Source organism: Bufo bufo, chromosome 2 (assembly GCF_905171765.1).
Source record: "Bufo bufo chromosome 2, aBufBuf1.1, whole genome shotgun sequence".
In the NCBI taxonomy this organism is placed as follows: Eukaryota; Metazoa; Chordata; class Amphibia; order Anura; family Bufonidae; genus Bufo; species Bufo bufo.
Genome location: NC_053390.1, coordinates 644,278,776 through 644,305,462, shown reverse-complemented (window position 1 = coordinate 644,305,462; position 26,687 = coordinate 644,278,776). Strand labels below are relative to the sequence as shown.

At 42.0% G+C, this 26,687-nt stretch overlaps 1 protein-coding gene across 2 annotated transcripts in view; it reads left to right on the top strand.

The window, feature by feature from the left end:
* Positions 1-26,687, top strand: part of ZNF827 (zinc finger protein 827) — a 273,636-nt gene that overhangs the window by 177,225 nt on the left and 69,724 nt on the right. For both annotated transcript variants that reach the window (XM_040418517.1, XM_040418516.1), the window contains 2 exons: positions 24,605-24,838; positions 25,786-25,840. In XM_040418517.1, coding sequence (XP_040274451.1) covers positions 24,605-24,838; positions 25,786-25,840 — 289 coding nt within the window. The remainder of the gene's footprint in view (positions 1-24,604; positions 24,839-25,785; positions 25,841-26,687) is intronic.

The window sequence follows — 26,687 nt, the reverse complement described above, 5'->3', positions numbered from 1 at the left end:
TGTACACATGGGAGGTGTTATCAGTGATTGATAGCATTCTCCGTGTAAGGCCCCTTTCAGACGAGCGGGTGTCACGCTGCGGACTTGTAGCGCAGCACCTGGCCTAAACTCCCAGCACTGCTAGGGTCACATAGCAACATATTGATTTATGTAACTATTGATTTATTTATGCTATGTAACCCTTCGAGGTCTGGAATGTTTTGCATAACACTGACAGCATTGTCAGTGTTATGCAATACATTCCAAAACTGGAGCTCATTCTCAATAATTGGCCCAAATAAATATTTCGCTCGTTTTTTGGGTTCTTTGGATAGCCACTTCTGTCATCGTTTCTGTGCAGCAGATTGTGCTGTGTAAACAATGCACTTATCCTTATACGGTGGATGTGACCCCTGCATGTAAATGCTGCTTTCACCTCCACTGACAAGCAGGTAGTTGTTGGGAAGAAACATCAGTGCTGTGTAAATGTGCCTTATCCCTTTGAGCCCCGGAGGTTTTTTTGTTTTTGCATTTTCATTTTTCACTCCCTGCCTTTTCAGGGCCATAGCCTTTTTAATTTTACATTCACATAACAGTATTTTTTTTATTTTTGGGCGACTGTCTTATGTAGTGTCTCATTTTTTGCGGGATGAGAGTGTGTATGACTTTTTTCCCTAACGCCTCCACAACGGCACTTATTGGAGGAGTGTCTCTGCCTCGGACAGGAAACAACGACGTAGAAGCAGAAGATTTAAGAACCTCCTCCCCTTTACCTAGTCAGTCGTTGTTTCCTGTCCGACGGAAGACGTGGAAGCCGCTCCTGTAGCAGGAGTATCTTTTCTTCCGCCCGGCCTCACCTCGGTCCTGGGGTTCTCCCCACTTTCATGTGGGAGGGCTGGAGCAGGGAACGGGCCCTCGGGGACGCATCGCCTCCCTTCCCGTTCCTTGGAGTAAGTCCTGGTTGCAGGCGTCCCCGGGCTCATGCGCGGTAGTTTCCATGAACTATCGCGGGATCCGACGTCCGGCGTATGACGTCAGCGGGTGAGATTCTCCTTGGGCAAGAGGATCTCGCGAGAAGGCGGAGCTCCAGGGCGCGGTTTTTAAAAAGGAGTTCCTCATACACAGCGTCCTCGTGCTGCGCATAACGATGCAAAGCCCTGGAGATATGGACACCGCTAGGAAACCCGTGGATCCTTCAGCTTCTGCCCTCAGCCCGGTAAGCCTCCTCCAGAGGAGAAATATGCTTATAAATGTGTGTTTCTTATTCTTACCTAAAGTATATACACACTTGGTGCCTGCTGCTTTCCACCACCGGTGATGGGTCTGGTCTCTTAAAACAGCCGTCACTACTGGTCTCTCTAAATATACCCCATTCTTTTATGTTGATCTTAGGCCAGAGAGACCGCGACCCTGAAACCGCCTGGTGGAGATTTGGCACGGAAAAAATGTGGCATTTGTCGCAAAGCACTCTCCTCCAAGTCAAAAAAAAAACCTCTGTGCCCCAAGTGCACAGAAAAAATTGTCTCTGAGGAGTCCCCTTCCCTTCTTGAGTCCATGAGGTCAATAATTAAGGAAGAAGTAAATGCGGCAGTAGACCTAAGAATGCCGTCATCCCCAAGACCATCCACCTCTCAAAGATCCCTAACCTCTGATGCCGGATTTGAATGGGATGAAGGGGAGATCTTTTCTGAGGTAGTCTCCTCCTCTGAAGACGACTCGGGTAAACCCCTCTTTCTGCCGGAAGAGACAGATGGATTCTTAAAAATCATCCGAGCAACTATGAACATCGAGGAGGTGAAGGAGGCTCACTCTGTACAAGACCGAATGTACCAGGGATTAGGGGAAAGAAGGAAAAGAACCTTCCCCATTCATAATAACGTCAAGTCCCTTATTGCTAGGGAATGGAAAGATCCAGAAAGAAGGGTTGCTGTATTCGGTGCTTTTAAACGCAAATACCCCTTTGATGATGCTGATTCTAACCTGTGGGAAAAAACCCCAAAGGTAGATGCACCTGTAGCTCGGATCTCTAAAAGAACCTCGCTACCCTTTGAGGATACTGGCCTCCTCAGAGACCCCATGGACAAAAAGTGTGAGAGCCTCCTAAAGAAATCATGGGAGACTAACACAGCTATGCTGCGACCAAGTATAGCCTCCACCTGTACTGCGAGAACACTCTCAGTATGGCTGAACCAGCTAGAGGATCACCTAGCGGCGGGTACCCCGCGAGAGGAAATCCTGGCTTCCCTACCAGCTCTAAAGAAGGCGTCTAATTTTCTTGCCGATGCATCCGCAGATTTAGTAAAGTTTTCTGCCCGGTCAGCAGCCTTATCTAATGCCACAAGAAGAGCTGTCTGGCTCCGCACCTGGTCAGGGGACGCAAGCTCAAAGAATCGCCTATGCTCCATCCCCTGTGAAGGCGATAGACTATTTGGGTCCACCTTGGATGATATTCTAGATCAAGCGGCGGACAAGAAGAAAGGCTTCCCTATAGAGAACCGCTATTTCCATCAGAGGCGCTCCTTTCGGAATCAAAAAGGAAAGCCCAAGGGAGATCCTAAGAAAAGAGAAAGTTCAAAGAGGTGGCAGCCCTCCAGAGGTAGGGGTAGAGGGTTTCTCTTTAACCCCGAGAATGCTTCATCCTCAAAACAATGAAGCTAAACATCAAGTGGGGGGCAGACTAATCTACTTTGCTGCCGTCTGGGAAAATATAGGAGCATCTCCCTGGGTAGTGGACACCCTAAGTCATGGAAAAGTTATGTCTGATGTCGTCAAAGCCCTTCACCTAAGAGGCATCCAAATTATACCATACCTGGACGACTTCCTGGTAGTTGCTCCCTGTGAAGAGACCCTTCTGTCGCACCTAGCAGACGTTCAGAAATTTTTTACCACCCTAGGGTGGATAATACATTTCAAGAAGTCAGACTTAAATCCAGCACAAAGCAAAACCTTTTTAGGGGTAACATTTGACTCCCATCGATTAATGTCTTTTCTTCCACAGATCAAACAGATCGGGCTCCAGGAAAAAGTCTCGCTTTTCTGCAGTCAAAGATCCACAACGATAAGGAACCTCATGACCATTCTAGGTATCCTTACGTCCACGATCCAGTCAGTAAGGTGGGCCCAACACCACACAAGACCACTTCAAGCGTTCCTCCTATCTTCCTGGGATGGCACCTCCTCGGCCCTAGAAAAGCGAGTATTGATTCCGAAATCGGTAAAAACATCTCTTCTGTGGTGGAGAATCAGAAAGCACCTTCAGACGGGTGTTTCCTGGAGACAAGTAGATCAAATGATCATAACCACAGACGCCAGCAGCATCGGCTGGGGGGGTCACTCAGGCGGGAAAGTGGTCCAAGGCACTTGGGGAGCGGATCTACTACAAGCCTCCTCCAACTTAAAAGAACTCTCAGCGGTATACAAAGTCATGGTCGCTCTTTTTACGCCTACATCACCAAAAAGTATAAGTCTTCTCAGACAATACTACAGCAGTCGCCTATTTAAACAAACAGGGAGGAACCAGGAATCTTCTCCTGGGCAGAGAGCAACCTGATTTCCCTTACAGCCTTACATGTCAGAGGAGAAGAAAATACTTTGGCCGACTTCCTCAGCCGTCAAACTCTGAGAGAAGGAGAGTGGTCCCTAAATCCACAAATATTTCACCAATTGTGTCTCAAGTGGGGGACTCCAGAAATAGATCTGTTTGCGACAAAGTCCAACAAACAGACCAAACAGTTCTGTTCCCTCTCCCAAAGGGACCAGCCACTATGGATAGATGCCCTATCCCGACCATGGCCAAACTGCCTTCTCTATGCCTTTCCTCCCTTCAGCCTAATAGCGAAGACTCTGATAAAGGTACAGGAAGAGAAGGCCAAGGTAATCTTTATAGCCCCTCACTGGCCGAGAAGATCCTGGTTCCCCTTGCTACTTCACCTTTCAGCAGGGGAGTCCTGGGTCCTCCCATCCATTCCGGATCTCCTTCATCAAGGCCCAGTAGATCACCCAAGCGTCAAAAATTTGAACCTGAGGGCCTGGAGACTGAACGCAACACTTTAAGAAAAAAGGGACTCTCGGATTCAGTTATCTCTACTCTTATGCTCAGCCGGAAACCCATAACATCCAGAATTTATATGCGGACCTGGAAAGCCTTTCAGAAATTCGCGGGTGACGCGATTTTGCCCAACATTCCTCAAATTCTGCAGTTCCTTCAAGCCGGTCTTGACAAAGGCCTCAGGCCAGCAACCCTTAGAGTGCAGGTATCAGCCCTTAGTGTGTTTTTGGACGTCAAGTTGTCAGAATCCTCTTTAATAAAGCGTTTTCTCAAGGGCGCAACGAGAAAGACTCCTGTAGCCCGTCCTACCATTGCCCCCTGGGATCTTAACTTAGTACTGTCTGTACTAATGTCTCCCTCATTTGAGCCTATTGAAGATATATCCTTGAGACTTCTAACATTGAAGACAGTATTCCTTACGGCCATTACAACGGCTAGAAGAGTCGGGGAGATCCAAGCCTTTTCATATAAACCTCCTTATCTGACAATCTTCGATGATCGCATAATTCTGAAACATTGCCCAGCCTTCCTACCTAAGGTAGTGTCTAGATTTCACTGCGAACAAGAAATATCGCTGCCCTCGTTCTGTCCTTCACCAACTTCGGAAAAGGAGAAGAATTACCACAACTTGGATGTAAGAAGAGTGGTAATCTGCTACCTCAACAGAACTTCATCATTCAGGCACTCAGACCAACTGTTCTTACAGTACCAAGGGCCCAACAAAGGTCACGGGGCAAGCAAACCTACGATATCCAGATGGATAAAAAATATGATTCAGCTAGCTTACCTGCAGAAAGATCTCCAACCCCCGGTTGGAATAAGGGCTCACTCCACCAGAGCAGTATCATCCTCATGGGCGGAGGCAGCATCAGTACCATTAGAACAGATATGTAGAGCCGCAACCTGGGCCAATCCTATGACTTTTTTCAATCACTATAGGCTGGATATCCTTAAGAACCAGGACTTATCATTTGGGCGCAGGGTACTTTCTGCTGCTGTCCCTCCCTAGATCTTATTACTCTGTTAATCCTTCAATAAGTGCCGTTGTGGAGGCGTTAGGGAAAATAAATAATTACTCTTACCGGTAATTGGTTTTTCCAATAGCCTCCACAACGGCACTGGGATTCCCTCCCTAAAATATTATTACATGGGTCTAAGTTTGTAAAGACTTGTTGTTTTCCTTCTAATGATGTAATTGTCCTTGGTTATTAATACATGATTTTTTTTGGCATCACTTCCGTGTCCTCTCTTATTGACTGACTAGGTAAAGGGGAGGAGGTTCTTAAATCTTCTGCTTCTACGTCGTTGTTTCCTGTCCGAGGCAGAGACACTCCTCCAATAAGTGCCGTTGTGGAGGCTATTGGAAAAACCAATTACCGGTAAGAGTAATTATTTATTTAATCGCTTGGTATTACACTTTTTGTAATGTTTAGTGACAAAAAATGTTTTTTTTTTTTACACCGTTTTTAGTTTTTTTACGGCGTTCACCTGAGGGGTTAGGTCTCCTCCCTGGTGTCCCGATGCTGTTACTTAGCATACAGCGCGGGATAATGTAGCGGGGGCCACAGCGGCACAACGGAGTGGCGCCCAGAAATAATAGTAAGTGCAGGGACATCCCCATGTATGGCCTACATGTCCTGCTATTTAGTTAATAAAGTATGGACCCATGAATGCGGCAGTGGCACTTGTGTTCTCCCTCTTGCCAAGGGTCCAATCAATATTAAAGGCGGCCCTGCATACAGCAATTTACTTGGACATCTATGAACAGTTTTACAACCAACTAACACCAGAAGAAAAAATTTCCTACTTTTTCTACCAAGATGGGGAAACATGCTGCACCTCACGGACTTCACTGCCAAGGGTTTATGAACTGTTTACGGAGGAGCGATCTGTGAGCAAGGGGTTATGGTCACCATGTTCCCCAGACTTGTCCACATGCGATTTTTATCTGTGGGGAAATTTAAACCAGAAAGTGTCCGCTAACAATCCACATACTCTGGATGAACTCAAGGAGAACATCACAGACACTATCAGCAGCATCACTGCTGAAGAGCTGCAAGCAGTAACAACCAATATAATCCGACGTGCCCAAAGATGCATAGATGTGAACGGGGACCACTTTCAGCACATTTTGTGAGTCTGAGGATTGCATTATGTTCCTATGGAGCCCTCCATGGAAACTTTTGTATGATAGCCTCGGATCATCCAAGAGCATCGTAGCTGCCGCACTCTCCATCTGGCTCCCCTGATCCCTGCTAGGGGGAGCTGGTGCACACCCTGAAGTGCATGCTTCTGGGTCTTTGCACTCCCTGAAGAGTTACATGTATGCGTTGATTGCATCGTCAATCGCATACATTACTCCCGAATGTCTGTTATTTAAAACAGCAGGCACCTGGCTGCTATGGCGCTCACGAGCAGGTGCCATCTTTAACCCCTTCAACACCAAGCTAGTTTTTACCTTCAGGACCAGGCCATTTTTAGCAAATCTGACGTGTCACTCTATCTGGTAATAACTTTAAAACGCTTTTACTTATCCAGGCCATTCTGAGACTGTTTTCTCGTCACATATGGTACTTCATGACAGTGGTGAAATTGAGTCAAAAATTTTTATTTTTAATTAGAAAAAATACCAAATTTAGAAAAAATTGGGAAAAATTAGCAAATTTCCAAATTTCAATTTCTCTACTTTTATAATAGACAGTGTTAGCTCCAAAAATGGTTATTACTTTACATTTCCCATATGTCTACTTCATGTTTTGATCATTTTGTGAATGCCATTTTATTTTTTGGGGACGTTAGAAGGACTAGTTCAGGTTTGAAGTCACTTTGTGAGGCTTACATAAAAGAAGCAACCCAAAAATGACCCCATTTTAGAAACTACACCCCTCAAGGTATTTAAAACTGATTTTACAAACTTTGTTAACCCTTTAGGTGTTCCACAAGAATTAAAGGAAAATGTAGATGAAATTTCAGAATTTCAATTTTTTGGCAGATTTTCCATTTTAATCATTTTTTTCCAGTAACAAAGCAAGGGTTAACAGCCAAACAAAACTCAATATTTATGGCCCTGATTCTGTAGATTACAGAAACACCCTATTTGTGATCGTAAACTGCTGTACGGGCACATGGCAGGGCGCATAAGGAAAGGAATACCATATGGTTTTTGGAGGGCCATGTCACATTTGAAGACCCCCTGATGCGCCCCTAAAGTAGAAACTCCAAAAAATGACCCCATTTTGGAAATTATGGGATAAGGTGGCAGTTTTGTTGGTACTATTTAGGGTACACTATTTTTCTGGTAGTTTTGAAAACTGTCTAGTCCTGCAGTTTTTACTGTATAGCTTCCTCTAATTTGTTGTACAGATTTTTGGTTGCTCTATATTACACTTTTTGTGAGGTAAGGCAACAAAAAAATAGCATTTTATTTATTTTTATTTTTTTGTTATTTCCAGTGTTCATCTGACAGGTTAGGTCATGTGGTAATGTTTTTTATAGAGCAGGTTGTTATGGACGCTACAATACCAAATATGATTTATTAATTTTTTTGTGTCTCCGTATTCTGAAAGTCATAGCTTATTTTTTTTATTTTTGGGCCTCATTTTTTGCGGGATGAGAGTGTGTATGACTTTTTAATCGCTTGGTATTACACTTTTTGTAATGTTTAGTGACAAAAAATTGGGGTTTTTTTACACCGTTTTTAGTTTTTTTACGGCGTTCACCTGAGGGGTTAGGTCATGCGATATTTTTATACAGCAGGTGATTACGGATGCGGTGATACCTAATATGTATACTTTTATTTTATTTTTAAGTTTTACACAATAACAGCATTTTTGAAACAAAGAAAATCATGTTTTAGTGTCTCCATATTCTGAGAGTCATTGTTTTTTTATTTTTTGGTCGATTGTCTTAGGAAGGGTCTCATATTTTGCAGGATGAGATGGCGGATAGATTGGTATGATTTTGGGGTGCGTATGACTTTTTGATCGCTTGGTATTACACTTTTTGTGATGTAATGGCTATTTTTACACTATTTAAATATATATTTTTTTTTTACGGTGTTCACCTGAGGGGTTAAATCATGTGATATTTTAATAGAGCAGGTCGTTACGGACGTGGCAATACCTAATATGTTTACTTTTTATTTATTTATTAAAGTTTTATACACTATTTTTTAAACAAAAAAAAAATTCATGCTTTAGTGTCTCCGTAGTCTGAGAGCCATAGTATTTAGAATTTTTTGGGCGATTGTTTTAGGTAGGGGCTCATTTTTTGTGGGATGAGGTGACTGTTGCACTTTTAGTGATGTAAGGTAACAAAAATTATTTGGAAAAGGACTTTTTATTTTTTTTTACTTGAAACTTTAATTTCTTTATTATTATTTAAAAAAAAACACTTTGTTTTTACTTTATTTTACTTTTCTCCCACTGTGGGACTTCATCTTTTCAGGGTTTGATCCCTGTTTCAATTCAGTATAATATATTCTGAACTGAACTGTCAGCGTCTCACACAGGGATCTCCTGGGCTTCCGTAGGCTGGCAGCTCCGAAGCCTGTGTAAGGCATTGGAGCTGCCATGACAACCATCGACCCCCTGCCAGCGCAGCACAGGGGGGCGATGGAGTCAGAGGTAGCCCCCTCCCTCTGTATACCCAGCACGTGACTGCCGCACGTGAAAGGGTTAATCCACCGGCATCACCGCACACACCGATGCCGGCGGATGCAGCAGGGGCCCGGCTATCAGTAACAGGCGGGCCCGTGCTGCGGGTCGGGCGGGTGCAGCTTTTGCACCTGCCCGATCCCATCACGTACATGCACATGAGGATACGGCAAGGAGCCGCATTCGCTCACGTACATGTATGTGATAATGCTGGAAGGGATTAAAGACTTGTACATCTATGGCACTGATCAGGAAGGGGATAAGTATACAGAGATAGCTGTCAATCACTCATAATGTATAAATCACAAGTTTTACTGAATAATTTTCTGAATCTTCTCAGCGCCTCCTGCTCTATAACATGCCGCCTGCAGATTGTACTGCACTTTGTGGTAACAGGTCCTCTTTAATGCTATGTCCGACTGGTATACGTGTTTTTGTATGTGTGCATATAAATATTCCATATTAACTTTTAGCCCTAATCCATGACTGCTAACTCCTAATTGTATTCTCTAACCACTAATAAGAGGCGCCAACTCGCACATATTATTGGTTTCAGTGTATTGCTAGAAATACCAGTGCATCAGTACCAGTTCTAGCCTTGCTGGGTATTCAAGTACTAAAGTGTTATACTAGATAACAATTTCATGTTATTTTTGCTTTGTGCAATACTAGTAACCTACTGAATTTAACAGTTTGTATGTTGATTTTAAGCTTATTTGGAGAGGGCCTGTTTTCTAGTAGAGGAATTAATTTTCATTTGGTTTGTCCATCTGACTTCACTGCTGATTGTTATGTTCAAGGCTACTATTACATCACCGGGGTCAGGCTGGTGCAAGAATCATACAGCTCAGCAAGCATGGCACCTACTGACAGGCAGTTGTTGGACAGATAGTGTGTCATTTTTGTATGTCAAGATGTAAAAATTAAATAGACACAAACCAGACTAGAATATCAATGTGTCGATGTACCTCGGGTAAACATTTTATTTTATTTTTTTAAATAAAAGACTAATATGATATCACTAGCAGAGCAGCTTCAAATCATGACTGTAGATTCCTTTGTGCCAGCATTTATATATATTTACTGTTTTGTCATTGTTGCTTTAAAATGATCTCTTACATTATTCAGAATTATATGAGCACCAGTGATAACAGTCTACTGCATCTGGAAACCTCAAGTGGTTAAATAGGATTGTACCAAGTGGCTCTTCCCAAAAGCTACTGTTTCTGATTTACTGTAGATGTATTATTATTATTTTTTACGTGATCAGATTTTTTACTTTGTATAGAAATGCATCATTTGGAAATCATTGGTTTTAAAGTATACTGATTCCATTTGTTGACCAATTAGATCTCCACCTAAGGCACAACAGTTGGATACTGTAGTACTTTTTGGGATATTTTGGGTCAGTCTTGAGTACCTGATATTGTTTTGAAGTTCAAGTACCGTAAGTTTTAAAACTTGGATGTCCTACTCATGGTTACCTGACCACTTGTGCACATTGCTGAGGCAATGAAGTGTAAAAGTAGCAGGTATGTGACTGCTGATGCCATTGATTGGATGCAGCAGTCTCTTGAATGGGAATAGAGAGTCATCACTTCCAGTCCAGAAGGTACAGGAGTCGCGGCACTGGACTGATTGGTCTTTGAAACGGTGGGTGATGTTTGTTCTGTTTTTACAGATATACCCCCTTGTATGTAATTTGTTTTTGGGTGAACTACTCTTCTACCTATCCTATCCAAAAGATTAAGCTTTGGACTCTACTCTTTTTCACCTGCTTTCCTTCTGTGTTAATGTTTTTCTTTCTTTTTGCAAGACACTGTAGTGAGGCAGACTATGCTATTGTGTCCTGCAAAAAAAGTCGACCATGTCAGGATTGCTGACAGGTCCTATTAAATAATGAATCACTCTGCAATAGTGTGGAATGAAGGTCTATGCAGTTGGTGGTTTGCTTCAGCCTAACTGTGTTCTTCACCACATGATTAAAAGTATGTTTCTAAACCTTCAGCTGACGTTAACATAGACAAATAAGATACTGAATTTCTCACCGTAAAAGTACCCTTTTGCTTCGCTGAGCTGTGAATCTTCTCATTCTTTACATAACCAGTGTTACAAATGGTAGACTGAGACATGAGCAGGATGTTGATCAAGGCAGATTAGACATGCTAATAACTAGGACACTGTGGCTAGTCATCATTCTGCCACCACCCAGATGGATGTTGGTGAGTGGGACATCTTTTTTTTCTTCTTAGAATTTCTTTTTCTCCCGTGTGGTAAAAGTAACAATTTAAACAGGGACATAATTATAACATTATTCACAAGCACTATAGCATCATGCCAATGGTATAATCATGAAACACACTAGTGACAGTTTTTCTTTAACTTGCCTCAAGTGTATTATGACCAAAATAAATAATGAAGTTGGTGTCTTGGGTTCAAATCTAACAAAGGGCAACATCTACTTGGAGTTCGCTTGCATGTTCTCCCTGTGTCTCTTGAGCTTCTACCTGGGGGTTACTACAGGGCTATGATCTTTATTTCCCAAGGGCCCAAATCACTCTCTGCCTGTACATGTTTCCTACCATGGAAGACCTAGAGCAAACTGGGGGAATTTTTATTAAGACCAGCGTTTGTTACACTTATCCTAGTACAAAGTCATTTCGAGTCAGATGCACCAAATTTATTAAAGGCGTTGTCACCTTCGGGGGGCCTTTTGGCCAGAACCTCATTTATGTTGCTGGACTTTCAAAGGGAAACATACTTACCTTCTCCCTATCGCTGGGTTCCGGCTCCTTTGGTCTGCCGCCATTGCCGTGCTCTGGTCCCTGCTGGTAATCTTCCAGTGATGGGGACCAGGGGATGGTGGCATATAGGGACTGAAGGAGCCATTGGTAAGTTTGCTTCCCTCTGAAGGTCTGGTGACATGAGGGGTCTGGTTGAAAGGCCACCAAAAGGTGGACAACCCCTTTAAAAGATTAGCACTAATTTACAGTTTTAGTGCATCTGGGAAGGTCCATGTACAAGAAACTGTAATCTACTCTACTCTACCTAGATTTCTTCTGTAATTTATGTGACAAATGTAATTGGTGTAACAGGCATCTCCCTGTCCTTCATAGTGTAACTATATGGATCATATAAAGGATCATATTTTCAAAACATCGAACAATCATTGTACCAAAACTGAGTAAACGAGCATCGATCTTCTTGCTGTATTGTCAATTGGAGCTCGTTACGGGCAATTAATCTGCCTTTGTAAAAGGATCCTTTGTACTTTACTATTTGAGTTGCAAGAAAATGTCAGTGAAGCCTTTGGAATTAGGCCTGTTTCACACTGCCAGCAGTAGTGACAGCAGGATGTTGTGTCTTGGGGATAGGTCATCAGTATTAATTAAGGGATAACCCATTTTAGTTATACACATGGATGGAGTGGCGACTGTCACCATAGAGTAACATCGTAAATATAAAAAAAGTATCTGTTTAACGTATACATTTTCTGTGGGATGTTAAAGCATAGTTTACTGTGCTCTTGCAACCATTTTTTCCCATCATATATGTTAAACGTGGGACAAAAATGTGATGTGAACACAGTCTTAGGTTTCTGCATTGCTCACCAATAAAATATAGCCTGATTGTTATCTAATGCAGATTTTATGTAAGTCACTATGTAACACAAAACTGTTGTACTATTCGTGTTTTGCTTTGTTTTTATTGAGAGACAAAAAGGATCCCCTATAGTAGCCTTCCCTTACACCAAATGTTTTCTGTAGTTGCAAATAACATCTAAATAATGTTAGGGAGGAATTTTTAACCATTCCTCACTGTGAATGTACTTCAGTTTATCAGTATGTCTGTGATACCTTCTAAGCACAGAGCTCTTCAGGTCATGGATAGGATTTCAACCAGGATTCCTCAACACAAACCACAAATCATCATTTAAACTGTTCTTTAGTTGGTTTACTTGTGTACTTTGCAGCCCCAAATATGTATTCTCCCTCCACCATGCTTCAGGGTATGTTTACATGGCTAAAATCCACTGTGGATGCCATAGTGGAAAACTGTCCTATTCCATGCTTAAAGGGCTTCTGTCATGGGAAAAATCGTTATGTAGTTGAATATGTTAATGAAGCCTCTAGGTGCTATGAGGGCATTGCTGCAGCACCCAGAGGCTCGGTCTACTCGCCTTTTGGCACGCCCACGTCCACTTGATTCACGTCCTTCTTCTCCGCATCGTCCTCATAATCCCGCGCCTGCGCGAGTGTCCTTCACTCACTGTGCCTGCGCCGAATACTAAACAGGACAGCGTGGACGTGGGCGTGCCAAAAGGCAAGTAGACTAAGCCTGTAGGTGCTGCAGCAACGCCCTCATAGCACCTTGAGGCTTCATTAGCATATTATAAAAGTTTGTTTTTTAAGAGAACGGCAGCAGGCAGGGGGATATAAGTCATACAGTTATGTACTGCTGACATTAGCACATCGCTAATGTCAGTCAGCTACATAACGATTTTTCCCATGACAGAAACCCTTTAATCTGCAATCAAAATGCCAACGGCTTCCGATTTATTTCAATGGGGAAAACGCCACCATGTGCATATGGTGAAGTTTTTTACTCCACTGATTTCCAGTCTGTCTCAGAAGTGGTGTGTTACTTTTTTGAAGCATACTTTAGCAGCATTTACCATTGAAGTCAGTGGGGGAAGGCTAAAATAGTGTATTTTTTTTTTTTTTTTTACAGTTTTCCGCCACCAAGAAAATGCTCCCAGAAGCAGATCAGCCTACTGATCTGCCACTGTTTTGAATCTGGTGTATTTTAGGGTGGGTTTACATCACGTTTTTGTCATACGTATTATGTACACAAAAAACTTTTACATTAACGGATGCTTCAGATAAATGCCATACTGTGGCACTGGCATCCATTACCGTATAGTTCCATTGTAAAAAAAATAGTATACATTAACGGATAACTTTTTTTTACAATGGATCTTTATGATGACGGATATGGCATCTGTCCGTTAATGTATACATTTTATATGTACGTTAAACAAATGACAAGTAGGTGATGTGAACCTGTCCTTATGCAAAAAAAGGGGGTTAGTCAGCACCTCCCAGTGCGCAGGTGCACGCTGCCATGGCAAAGAACTAGAGGGAAAAAAAGAGACAATGCAGCAGCACTCTGCAAATCAGACAAAAGTACAACAATGCTTACAAAAATTATGGTGCTAATACTACGCTTATTTATAAAAGCGAGATGCTTGGACAATGCATTTTGTACAAAACCATCTAAGCCCGTCTGCCGAACGTCAAGGTGATCTCTGTTAGACGGGTCCTAACACTAAATACTACCTGTTATGCGCCATAATGACCGCCATAAAATTCAGGGAGTGTTGGACCCACATGCATGTTGGATCCACTCTGTAATTTTTGTAAGCATTGTTGTACTTTGTCTGATTTGCAGAGTGCTGCTGCATTGCCTCGTGAACCTGTCCTTAGCCATGTGAACATAACCTCACAGTTGGGATAAGGTTTAGGTGTTGGTGGGCAGTGTGCTTTTTTTTCTTCTCCAAACGTAGCAAGTTCGTTTTGTGCAGTGACTACTCCTCTCACACCTGTGCATAGAATATTTTCCCAGGAGCATTGTGCAACACCCATGTGGTCTTGCAGCTGTGTCCTTCAGTAACACTACTTTTGGAGGCTAATAAGAAGTGCACACCAAAACAAAAACCTTTCGGATTGCTTTGCTGCCTCAGGATATGAGCAAGTTGCAATTTTTGAGTGAACAATAAATTCTAAGGTGTATCGAACCATTTTACAAGAGAACGTAAGGGCAGCAGTCCATGACTTCAGGCTGAAGAGATGTGGAGTGATGCAACAAGACAATGACATAGAGCACATAAGTCAATCAACTAAAGAATGGCTGATGAAAAAAAAATTATTGTTTTTTTGGAATGGCTAGGTCACAGCCCTGAACCCTATTGAAATACTGTGACATGAACTGAAGAGCACTGTGCATGCAAGTCACCCTAGAAATATTGATGAACTGAAACACATTGGCAGGGAGGAATGCTCTAGAATTCCTCCTCAACCTTGAGAAAATCTTTTCTGCAGCAACAGAAAACTATTTGTGTCTTGTTAGATTGTGTTCGTCTATAGTTGTGACATTGATAAGAATCAGATGACATTTTAGTTGTAATTAATTCAGAAGTCCAGGTTATTCCAAAGGGTTCTGGAGTCTCCATTGGAATATGGCCATGTTTAATGAAGCCTCTTTCTATTGGTATTAGGAACTATCAAGTCACTGTCAGTATTATTATCGGCAGAACAGTTTATCCAGAGTTAGATGTTTTTCTAAACAACAGAAGAGAGTTAATCTCCACTTTACTGAAGAAGTAATGAGCCGCTGGATTTCTTCTCACATTCAGTCCCTGTATGATTCCTGCAAAACAATTTATCCAAAGCTAGAACTAGCTATAAACAGCAGAACTGTGGCAATTTCTGTATTCTTGTATCAACCTTACTGTAGAAGCAGTGTACTGCGGGTGTTTTATTACCTTGTCAGGCTTTTCCTGCACTCAGTCATTGGTCTTTTCTTCTTAGCTAGGTACTTCTAATCTCCAGCTGCTGATTTTACCATACACCCAGCTGTTTCTTCTCACCATAGTGTATTATTCCAGTGGTGATTGCCTATTCTCTCCTGATTCGCTTGCTTCCCTTATTGGGGAGGAGTAGTCAGCAGGATTTAACACAGCAGTCATCAGCCAAGTTAGGTTGTACTGTGCTTCTCTACCACCAGTGAGTACAGCACCTAATGGGGACAAACAGATACACAGGGACAGTGTACATGAGAAAAGGAGAACACGAGAGGACACATAGGCAGCATACATAAAAGAAGGGGGGCACAAGAGGACAGAGACAGCATACATAAGGGAAGGGGGGAAACAAAGACAGTGTAGATAAGATAAGGGGGACATGAGAAGACGCAGAGACAGTGTACATAAGAGAAGGGGGCCACGAGAGGACATAGAGACAGTGTGCATAAGAGAAGAGAGACATCGGAGGACAAAGAGACAGTGTTCATAAGAGAAGAGAGGCACCATAGGACATAGGGAGAGTGTGCATAAGAGAAGAGAGACACAAGACAACATAGAGACAGTGTGTATAAGAGAAGGCGGCCACAAGAGGACATAGAGACAGTGTGTATAGGAGAAGAGAGACATGAGAAGACGTAGAGACAGTGTGTATAAGAGAAGAGAGGCACCAGAGGACATAGAGATAGTGTGTATAGGAGAAGAGAGACATGAGAGGACGTAGAGACAGTGTGTATAAGAGAAGAGAGACACGAGAGGACGTAGAGACAGTGTGCATAAGAGAAGAGAGGCACCAGAGGACATAGAGACAGTGTGTATAGGAGAAGAGAGACACGAGAGGACGTAGAGACAGTGTGCATAAGAGAAGAGAGGCACCAGAGGACATAGAGACAGTGTGCATAAGAGAAGAGAGACAAGAGAGGACATAGAGACAGTGTGCATAAGAGAAGAGAGACACGAGAGGACGTAGAGACAGTGTGTATAGGAGAAGAGAGACATGAGAGGACTTGGAGACAGTGTGTATAAGAGAAGAGAGACACTAGAGGACGTAGAGACAGTGTGTATAGGAGAAGAGAGACATGAGAGGACTTAGAGACAGTGTGTATAAGAGAAGAGAGACACTAGAGGACGTAGAGACAGTGTGTATAAGAGAAGAGAGACACGAGAGGACATAGAGACAGTGTGCATAAGAGAAGAGAGACACGAGAGGACGTAGAGACAGTGTGTATAGGAGAAGAGAGACATGAGAGGACTTAGAGACAGTGTGTATAAGAGAAGAGAGACACTAGAGGACGTAGAGACAGTGTGTATAGGAGAAGAGAGACATGAGAGGACTTAGAGACAGTGTGTATAAGAGAAGAGAGACACGAGAGGACATAGAGACAGTGTGCATAAGAGAAGAGAGACATGAGAGGACGTAGAGACAGTGTGTATAAGAGAAGAGAGACACGAGAGGACATAGAGACAGTGTGTATAAGAGAAGAGAGACACCAGAGGACGTAGAGACAGTGTGTATAAGAGAAGAGAGACACGAGAGGACGTAGAGACAGTGTGTATAAGAGAAGAGAGGCACCAGAGGACATAGAGACAGTGTGTATAAGAGAAGAGAGACACGAGAGGACGTAGAGACAGTGTGTATAAGAGAAGAGAGGCACCAGAGGACATAGAGACAGTGTGTATAGGAGAAGAGAGACACGAGAGGACGTAGTGACAGTGTGCATAAGAGAAGAGAGACACGAGAGGACATAGAGACAGTGTGTATAGGAGAAGAGAGACATGAGAGGACTTAGAGACAGTGTGTATAAGAGAAGAGAGACACTAGAGGACGTAGAGACAGTGTGTATAAGAGAAGAGAGGCACCAGAGGACATAGAGACAGTGTGTATAGGAGAAGAGAGACATGAGAGGACGTAGAGACAGTGTGTATAAGAGAAGAGAGGCACCAGAGGACGTAGAGACAGTGTGTATAGGAGAAGAGAGACACGAGAGGACGTAGAGACAGTGTGCATAAGAGAAGAGAGACACGAGAGGACATAGAGACAGTGTGCATAAGAGAAGAGAGACATGAGAGGACGTAGAGACAGTGTGTATAAGAGAAGAGAGACACGAGAGGACATAGAGACAGTGTGCATAAGAGAAGAGAGACATGAGAGGACGTAGAGACAGTGTGCATAAGAGAAGAGAGACATGAGAGGACGTAGAGACAGTGTGTATAAGAGAAGAGAGACACCAGAGGACATAGAGACAGTGTGTATAGGAGAAGAGAGGCATGAGAGGACACAGAGACAGTGTGCAAAAGAGAAGGTGGACACAGAGTGTATGTAAGAGAAGGTGGACACAGAGTGTATGTAAGAGAAGGGGGGCACAGAGTGTATGTAAGAGAAGGGGGGCACAAGTGGTGCACATTCATTTAACAAAACAGTGGCAGTAATATTTAAAGGTGCCTCACCATCCCTTTACATGTGTATTTAACAACAGCCAGGCTGACATATACAAAGTGTTATAAACCTACAAAGCTTAAAGGGAATCTGTCACCTAGAGAATCGATATTGAACCAAAATGATGTCCTTTATAGTACTTTACACCTTCTTTCCATAGGTTTTTCTTTTTCTTTGGAGCTGGTATTATATCTTCATAAAATCCACTTTTATTCATATGCTAATGATGCATTAAGGTGCCCAGAGGGGTGTTATTTTCATTCAAAGGTGCCCAGGCTGCCCGGCTGCCCCCCCTACAGAGCCCAAGCACATCTCTCCTCTGCTCATACACTATGCCCTCAGCAGCGCCATTGCCCTGCCCCCAGGTACATCATGAGAGGCCAATAACCCCGCCACCCTTTCCCTACAGCATAGCCTTTCAGGCGCAGCGCCGAACACTGCCTTGTCTACAACCATTGGACGACCGTATGGCACCTGCCACACATCTCTGCACCCTTAGGCCCCTTTCACACGAGCGACTTTTCCACGTTCACGTCACGCATTGCACCCGCACTGAATCCTCACCCATTCATTTCAATGGGTCTGTGTACATGAGCGTTTTTTTTCACGCATCAGTTCTGCATTCAGTTCTGTTCTATATTTTGCGTTTTTTCACGCAGCCTTGGCCCTATAGAAGTGAATGGAGCTTCAGTGAAAAACGCATTGCATCCGAAAGAAAGTGCGGATGCAATGCATTTTTCACTGATGGTTGCTAAGAGATGTTTTTTGTAAACCTTCCGTTTTTTATCACACGCGTGAAAAACGCTTCAAAACGCATTGCACCCGCGTGGAAAAAAACTAAACGCAGACAAAACTGACTGAACTTGCTTGCAAAATGGTGCGAGTTTCACTGAACGCATCAGGACTTAATCCGTCACGCTCGTGTGAAAGAGGCCTTACCCTTTTAGCATATTCCTCCTATTCTTTGGCATCATGGGAAATGTAGGTCACTTTCTCCCTGTTAAAGGGTCACCACAGGAGTGTATGTGTCTGTGTGTTTGTTCAGATGCAAGCCTTTGTTGCACAGTATCATTTATTGTTATACAGGATTTTCTTACAAAAAGACCACAAATCGTAAGCACTTCTCTTCATCCTTAACACTAAACACTGGGGTACCGCAAGGCTGTGTGTTGAGCCCTCTCCTTTACTCCCTCTTCACAAATGACTGTAAACCTATTCACAATACCAATACCATTATAAAATTTGCAGATGACACGATCTCCAACAATGATGAAACAGCCTATAGGAAAGAGGTTGAGAACCTAGAGAGATGGAGTAAGAACAACAACCTCATACTCAATACCAAGAAAACAAAGGAGCTAATTCTGGATTTTAGGAAGAAGAAACGAAATGGACACCATCCCATTAGCATTAATGGTGGAAACGTGGAGATAGTTCAAAGTTTCAGATTCTTGGGAGTTCATATTAGTCAGGACCTGTCATGGATAAAAAAAACTCAACAGAAATTACCAAAAAAGGCCTTCAGAGGCTTTATTTTCTGAGGAGTCTGAAGAAAGCACAACTCCCAAAACAGCTGCTAGTCAATTTCTACAGGGGCACCATAGAATCTGTTATCACATACTGCATTACAGTGTGGTACTCCGGCTGCTCTTCTGAGGACAAGAAGACCCTCAAGCGCATCATCAGAATGGCTGGCAGAATCACTGGTACTCAGTTACCATCACTGGAGGACATCTTCACTGCTCGCTGCAGCAACAGGGCAAAGATTATCTGCGGGGATCCAACTCACCCCGGCCACAGCCTTTTCATTCCCCTACCCTCTGGTAGGCGTCTTAGAGCCCTACATGCCCGCACCACTAGGCTGAAGAACAGCTTTTACCCCAAAACAATCAGTCTCCTAAATACTAGGAGATTATTGCCCCTTCCTAGGATAGAAACTACCACAGACTGAAAGTGACTGCTGCATTCATGAACCCATGATGATCTCTTGTCTGCAGTGGTGTCTGATCAGTGGGTATATATACTCATAAGCACTTCCTACTTTGCTCTTGCTATATATATATATATGCTGTGAACTGTGAATAGTAATGCTTTCTAGTGCAATGTTTTTTGTTTTTTTTTGTAGTGTAATGCTTTAGTTTAGGCTACTTTCACACTTGCGGCAGGACGGATCCGACAGGCTGTTCACCATGTCGGATCCGTCCTGCCGCTATTTCGCCGTGTCGCCGGACCGCCGCTCCGTCCCCATTGACTATAATAGGGACGGGGCGGAGCTCCGGCGCAGCGCGGCGGTGCACAGCGAAAGGCCGCCCGGACTAAAAGTCCTGCATGTCCGACTTTTTAGTCCGGCGGCTCTCGCCGTCCACCGCCGTGCTGCGCCGGAGCTCCGCCCCCGTCCCCATTATAGTTAATGGGGACGGAGCGATGGCACAGCGAAATAGCAGAAGGACGGGGTGAACAGCCTGTCGGATCCGTCCTGCCGCAAGTGTGAAAGTACCCTAAGATGTCAGTTCTTGTTCCTCTGTCCATGGCATCTAGGATTGCTCCAAACAACATTTCATTGTATTGTACATTGTATTACATTGTATTGTACAGTGACAATAAAGGCATCTTATCTTATCTTATGTTGTCTTTTGCAAAGTACTGATTACACTGTCACTTGTAACAAGAAAAGAAAATTACAGCGTTTGGCGGTTATGAGGAGAGCGAACCCGCATGCTGTGGCTCTTTTGTTATCAGAAGCTTTTTTATTTTTGAGATGAGAGGTACAGTATTTGCTTTGTGGCTTACGTTATATTTAATTAGTGACTAGCGAAGTACAGTGTTATTTGAATGCTGTCTTCAGAAAATTAATGTTTATCCATATTTATAAAGAGATGAACACATTTTACCTATACCGATTACACCAGTGAATAGGAGGTGACAAGAAGAAAACATGTTATGAAGAATGCTTAAATTACACGTTGCTAGGTTAAAACAGCAAATCACTCGCTATAAATTCTATTAAGAATAGCGCGTTATAGCACCTCCGGATGGAGACTTCTGATATAAACAAAGTGCATGTTTGTTCCAAATGGAAATACAGTTATAGCATCATAGATGCTCTGGATTAGGAAAAAAGGATTTGTAGGTGTCTCATACTCTGTTGTGTGAAATCCACTGTAAAATCAGTTTTTTCAATTATGCAATCTTATTATGTGCACTACCACAAAGTTTCACAAATTCTGCACCTGGCCTGAAGCATCATAAACGGGTACCCTGCAATGTATGGAACCACATCTGCTGCAAGGGAAATGTACAGTAGTATTACATAGAGGATGGCTTAAATCTCCTGATCTTGGGGCCCCCCAGATGTTGCAGAACGACAACTCCCAGCATTCCCTAATTGCTGTAGGCTATCCAGGCATACTGGGAGTTGTAGATTTCAACAGCTACAGGGCCGCAGGTTGGGCATCCCTGTCCTAATAAGTACAGCATGTCTCCACACCATCTGATACCCCCCAATCAGTGCTGATAGTAGTGTTCTGTATGTCTTATCCCTATTGGGGGGGGGGGGGAAGGCTGCTAAAGTAAGTTAGCAGGCCCTATCAGTGGGAAGGTATAGATTACCAAGATTAACACATTTATGGTGCTGAATTCCAACCAGATGCTCTGATACTTTGTACCTTTTGGCCTCTAAGAGTGAATTGTTATTCATTATCAATCACAAGTTGTTGAGCAACTGCAGGGGCAGCACACCTATACTGATTATTAGATGCTAAGCTCAATTTTAGGAGGTGTTTTTTTTTTTTTAAACACCATTGCAGTTGTTAATGAGGTTTGTGGATCCAGGTATATTTCCTAAATACCCATGGCTGTATAACTCTTAAATGCACACCTTTTGGGGGCAATTTTTTTATTATTTCAATCATTTTTTTAAATTTGTCTTTATTAAAAATATGGAGTCCTTTTCTCTGTACATAGCCGAGATGCTCTATTAGCAGAATCTCAATTTCCTCTCATTTCCATCAGTCAGGGAGCTATGCTCTCTGACATTATAAACACTCATTGCAAGCTCAATCCTTATTTTACTGATAATAATGTGGCTTAAATAAGTGTTTACGACCTCTTAGAAATTTAGAGATGAGGGTTATTCGATGACCAGCAAAAAGTGAAAGTAGGATTCACACAGCTAGAAAAACAGTTAATCCTTTGTGACAGAATGGCTCAATATATATATATATATATATATATATATATATATATATATATATATATATATATAAATATATATATATATATATATAGTAGATGAAAAACGGACAGCACTCCAGGTAAAAGTAGATGGTGTTTATTCACCCATGTGGATGGCAACGTTTCAGCTCATACAAGAGCCTTTGTCAGGCTTGACAAAGTCTCTTGTATGAGCTGAAACGTTGCCATCCACATGGGTGAATAAACACCATCTACTTTTACCTGGAGTGCTGTCCGTTTTTCATCTACTATTTACGGGGTAAGCTGCTACATCCCTGGACTTAGCACCCTTTCTGTGTTGTTCCTCCGGTGCCGCCATTGTTTTTCTTTTTTTATATATATATATATATATTTTTTTTTTTTTTTTTAAAGACCAATTGAAAAAAAGATTTATTTATTTTAGCTTAAAATGAGTAAAATGCAATCATAAAAAAAAAGCCCCAAAGGTGTACATAGCTTTTAAGATTGTTGTGATGATATTTTTTTGTATTAACGACATACAGCAACACAAACTGTTCTGCTGCTGTACCCTATGTGAATCTATGATTACCACACTGGTACACATTAGTTTTCATTATTTACATTTAGGCAGTGACTTATTAGGCACAATAATAATAATGTAATTTCTACATTTGCCCATTTAACGTTATTGTAGCGTGCCTTACACATTCGGGTAACCATTTTTTGTATACATGAGGAATAACACTATGGGGGTCATTTATTAAGTCATCTAGGACGCTGGTCTTAATAATCCCTATATCTGGCGGTGGATCCGCAAACATTATGAAAAGGCGCTGGTCTCTACATAACTTCCAGCGCCAGTCTAAATGTAAGCCAGCTTCCTTACTGGCTTACATTTAGACAATTTTCTACACCTGTCCCCTTCTCTGCCCACACCATGCCCACTTTTATAGACCTGGCGTGAGTGGGGAAAATTTTTGATCACTTTTTATTCCATTTTTAGGCAGCCAAATAATAGCAATTTTGTCAGTGTTATTATTATTATTTTTTTATGAAGTTCATTTGTAATAACTTTATTCTACCTGTTGATGTGATTTTTTTTTTTTATATAAAAAAATTTTTATATACTTTTATATTTTTCCATCGAGGCAGTTGTGTTGGCTTATTTTTTTGCTTAAATAGCATTAGTATTCTGTGGTACTATTTTTGGGAACATTTGACTTTTTAATCACTTAATACCATCTTTTTTTTACAGCGTTCATTATGCAAGATAAGTCACATGATCATTTTATAAATCAGATTGTAATGGATACCAGTTATTTGTAGTGCATATTATTTTATATTTTACACAATGGTAACTTTCTAGATATGAGGGAGAGAGCATTTTTTTTTACTAAAATTGTCTATTTTGTCTTTATTGAAAAAACTAACTTTTTTTCATTTTTTTTTTCCTTTTTCAGTCCCACCAGGGGATTTGAACTTACAACAGTCCAATCGCTATCTATTAAATGCCTAAAAGCTGGGCAACTCCTTTAAATGCAAAAGCGGTCAGCTTTCAGGTTATTTCCTTTGCAACTGACGAAAGAGGAAGCCTGTTCCGGCGAGGGGAACAGCCTGCCGGATCCGTGCTACCGCAAGTCCACCGTGCTGGCGGAAGTCTGCTCTGGCCCCATTTACTTTAATAGGGGCGGAGGTCCGGCCGCAGCACGGCAAACATGTTGAGAGGCGGCCGGAGTAAAATTACAGCACGCTGCGGTTTTTGTCCGGCCGCCTCTCGGCTTGTTTGCCGTGTTGCGGCCAGACCTCCAGCCCGCCCCCATTATAGTGAATGGGGCCGGAGTGGACTTCCGCCAGCACTGTGGACTTGCGGTAGCACGGATCCAGCAGGCTGTTCCCCCGCCGGAACATCTTGCCGGAAAAGTATAAATAAATCTTAACAAATCTCTTTGCATCGTCACTGTTTATGACATTATTACAGATTATGTAGACAAAAAGGAAATGATCATTTCTGGTAATTTATAGTAATACAAGGATGGCATGAATCTACCAGAACTGGAGCTTTTGGTTCAAACATGGGGGTTTCAAACCATTTGACTCCGAATCCGTTACCTGATGTGTTTTGTGGTTTATCCATTGTTTCCCAGTGAAGCCTGTTACATGTTGTTTATCTAGGATGTAGGTATACTTATCAATTCTCTCAGTAGGTATGACTTTTGTCTGTTCAATTTATGTAACCACTAATAATGTGTGCTGTGAAGAAAAGAAAACTCCCAAAAATAGAAATAGAAAAATCTTGTCTGCAGCAAATTGTCTTCCTTAGTGCCTGGGGCTTTTTGTAATAAATTATGCAGTAAGCACATTACTCTGCTAATGAAGTTGTTGGTATTCTGCACTTTTTGGAATTGTACTTATCATTGTTACGTGTGTTAAACTAAGCAAGAGAAAGGACTAAAGTCTGTGAAAGATATAACTATGTAAAGGTAACAATTTACTTTAAAAAATCATTTTCACTAATAGAGGATATTCCAATTGTGTTTATCTGGTTAAGTTGCCTAATCTCACTTTTCCAACTTTATTGTAAGCAATAATCCTTCAGCTGCCTTTATTGAGTCTTTTATACTATATAGCCGCTGAAATCAGACCTGATTCAGGTTTTTGTTTTCCACAATGGTACGGCTTGTAATTGAATTTCTTTCTGTATCCCTGTGTAGCTGAAAGTTGTAAGGATGCGCAGACTGTGAAGATTAAAGAAGAACCCATGGAGGTTGACATCCCTGACTCTTCCGTCTCCCCCAGACAAAACATTGGTTACAGCACTTTATTAAGGCAAGAAAAAAACGAGCACTTGCAAAAGATGCCAGAGTGCAGAGTTATTCCCGAGGGGAACCTGTTCAGCCAAGACATTTCTGTGAAGATGGCTTCAGAACTTCTCTTCAAATTGTCAGGTATTATACGAGATTTATAGCAGCATTTTTAATGTCAAGCTCAAGAAATCCAGATATAAAGATTCTAATTACATTTGGCGGTGTGGCAAATCAGAATATACCTCCTTGGTGCATGGTATTATCTTGTACGATTGTCTAAACCGTTGCCTTACTGACAGTGAATGTTAAAGGGGTTGTCTCACTTCAGCAAATGGCATTTATCATGTAGAGAAAGTTAAAACAAGCCACTTACTAATGTATTGTGATTTTCCATATTGCCTCCTTTTCTGTCTGGATTCATTTTTCCATCACATTATGCACTGCTCATATCCAGCGCAGCGCAGGTACAAGTTGGCCAGGACGGGAGCTGCTGTGCATGTGTGCCTATGCATTCTCCTACAGTTCTGGCCACCAGAGAGGTTGGCCCCTTTACCTATAGTGTGCAAGCATGGCCACCGCTGGAGATTGCAAGGTGGTCATAACCTCTGGAAACGAGCAATGTATAATGTGATGGGAAAATGAATCCAGCCAGCAAAGGAGACAATATGGACAATCTCAATACATTAGTAAGTGCCTTGTATTAACTTTCTCTACATAATAAATGCCTTTTGCTGAAGTGATACAACCCCTTACTGCTGATAGATCAATAGATAGACTGATAGAATGAGAGACTGAAAGAAGGAGATGGATAGGCCGATAGATCAGAACATCAGTACAAATTCTTCAATGGTGACATAACCATGAACACAAACAATAGGTACTTGCTTGAGCGTGCAACACAACAAGTAGAAGAGAAAAATAATAGCAAATACTTGGAGATGTTAAGAGAAAACATTTTCTATATAGGTCTATGTACAGGGATGTTGGTGCTATATAAGGGGGTTCAAGCCACATTAGTCTAATCTGTATGGGATTAAAGCCTCAGAATTAGCCCTAAAACTTTTAACCCTCTGTGTTTCATTTTACAGAGAAAGTCAGCAAAGAAAGCAATCATAACAAGTCAAATATTATTAGAACAAGCAGGTAATCCTTTTATTTCTACATAAAATATCTTGTATCTACCAACATAATTAAAGTACTAAATATCACAGACAGTGCTTTACAGAATAGTCATATCAAGTCACACTTTTAGGCTACACGTATGAGATGTATCCATTTTTCGGTGTCGGCAAAATAAAGATACCGCATGCCACATTTTTCTACTAGAACTGGCTATTCTTGTCTGCAAAATGGACTAGAATAGGGCATGTTCTATATCTTTTCGGAATGGCCACCCGGATGCGGATAGCACACGGAAGACATCCATGTGCTGTCCAGATTTTTTGTAAACCCATAGAAATTAATGGGTCCACATGCGATCCACAAAACTACAGTCATGTGCGTGTAGCCTTAAAGGGTTGTGCAGACGTGCAACCAACCGAAGTCCTGCAAGCATCATCCATGCAGTAGGACACATGTATGATACTGAATAACTTAGTGCCCCTTTTGGGTAAGTCCACACGTGACTAAATGCTGCAGATTTTCTGCAATAGAAATCTGCAGCATTTGTACTCAAAATAAAGCAGAATTGCATGCTGCGGTGTTTGGTGTTCCATTTTGGATGTACCCTTAAAATCTACACAGGTCGAAGTACCATTTCTGCTACAGATTTTTTTCTATGGCATGTGTATAAGAATTGCTAAAATTTCTCTTTGCTGGGTACTACTTGTCCACAGCAAATCCGCAGCATTTCAGTCACATAGTGACATACCCTTTATATGTATAATTCAGCTGTATCCAAGTTGTGATTAAAGGACCCCTGTGGTCAAAAATGAATAATCAGCCCTCACTTGCTACTTGTGTGTCTTTCCAACTTTTACATTGTTCACGC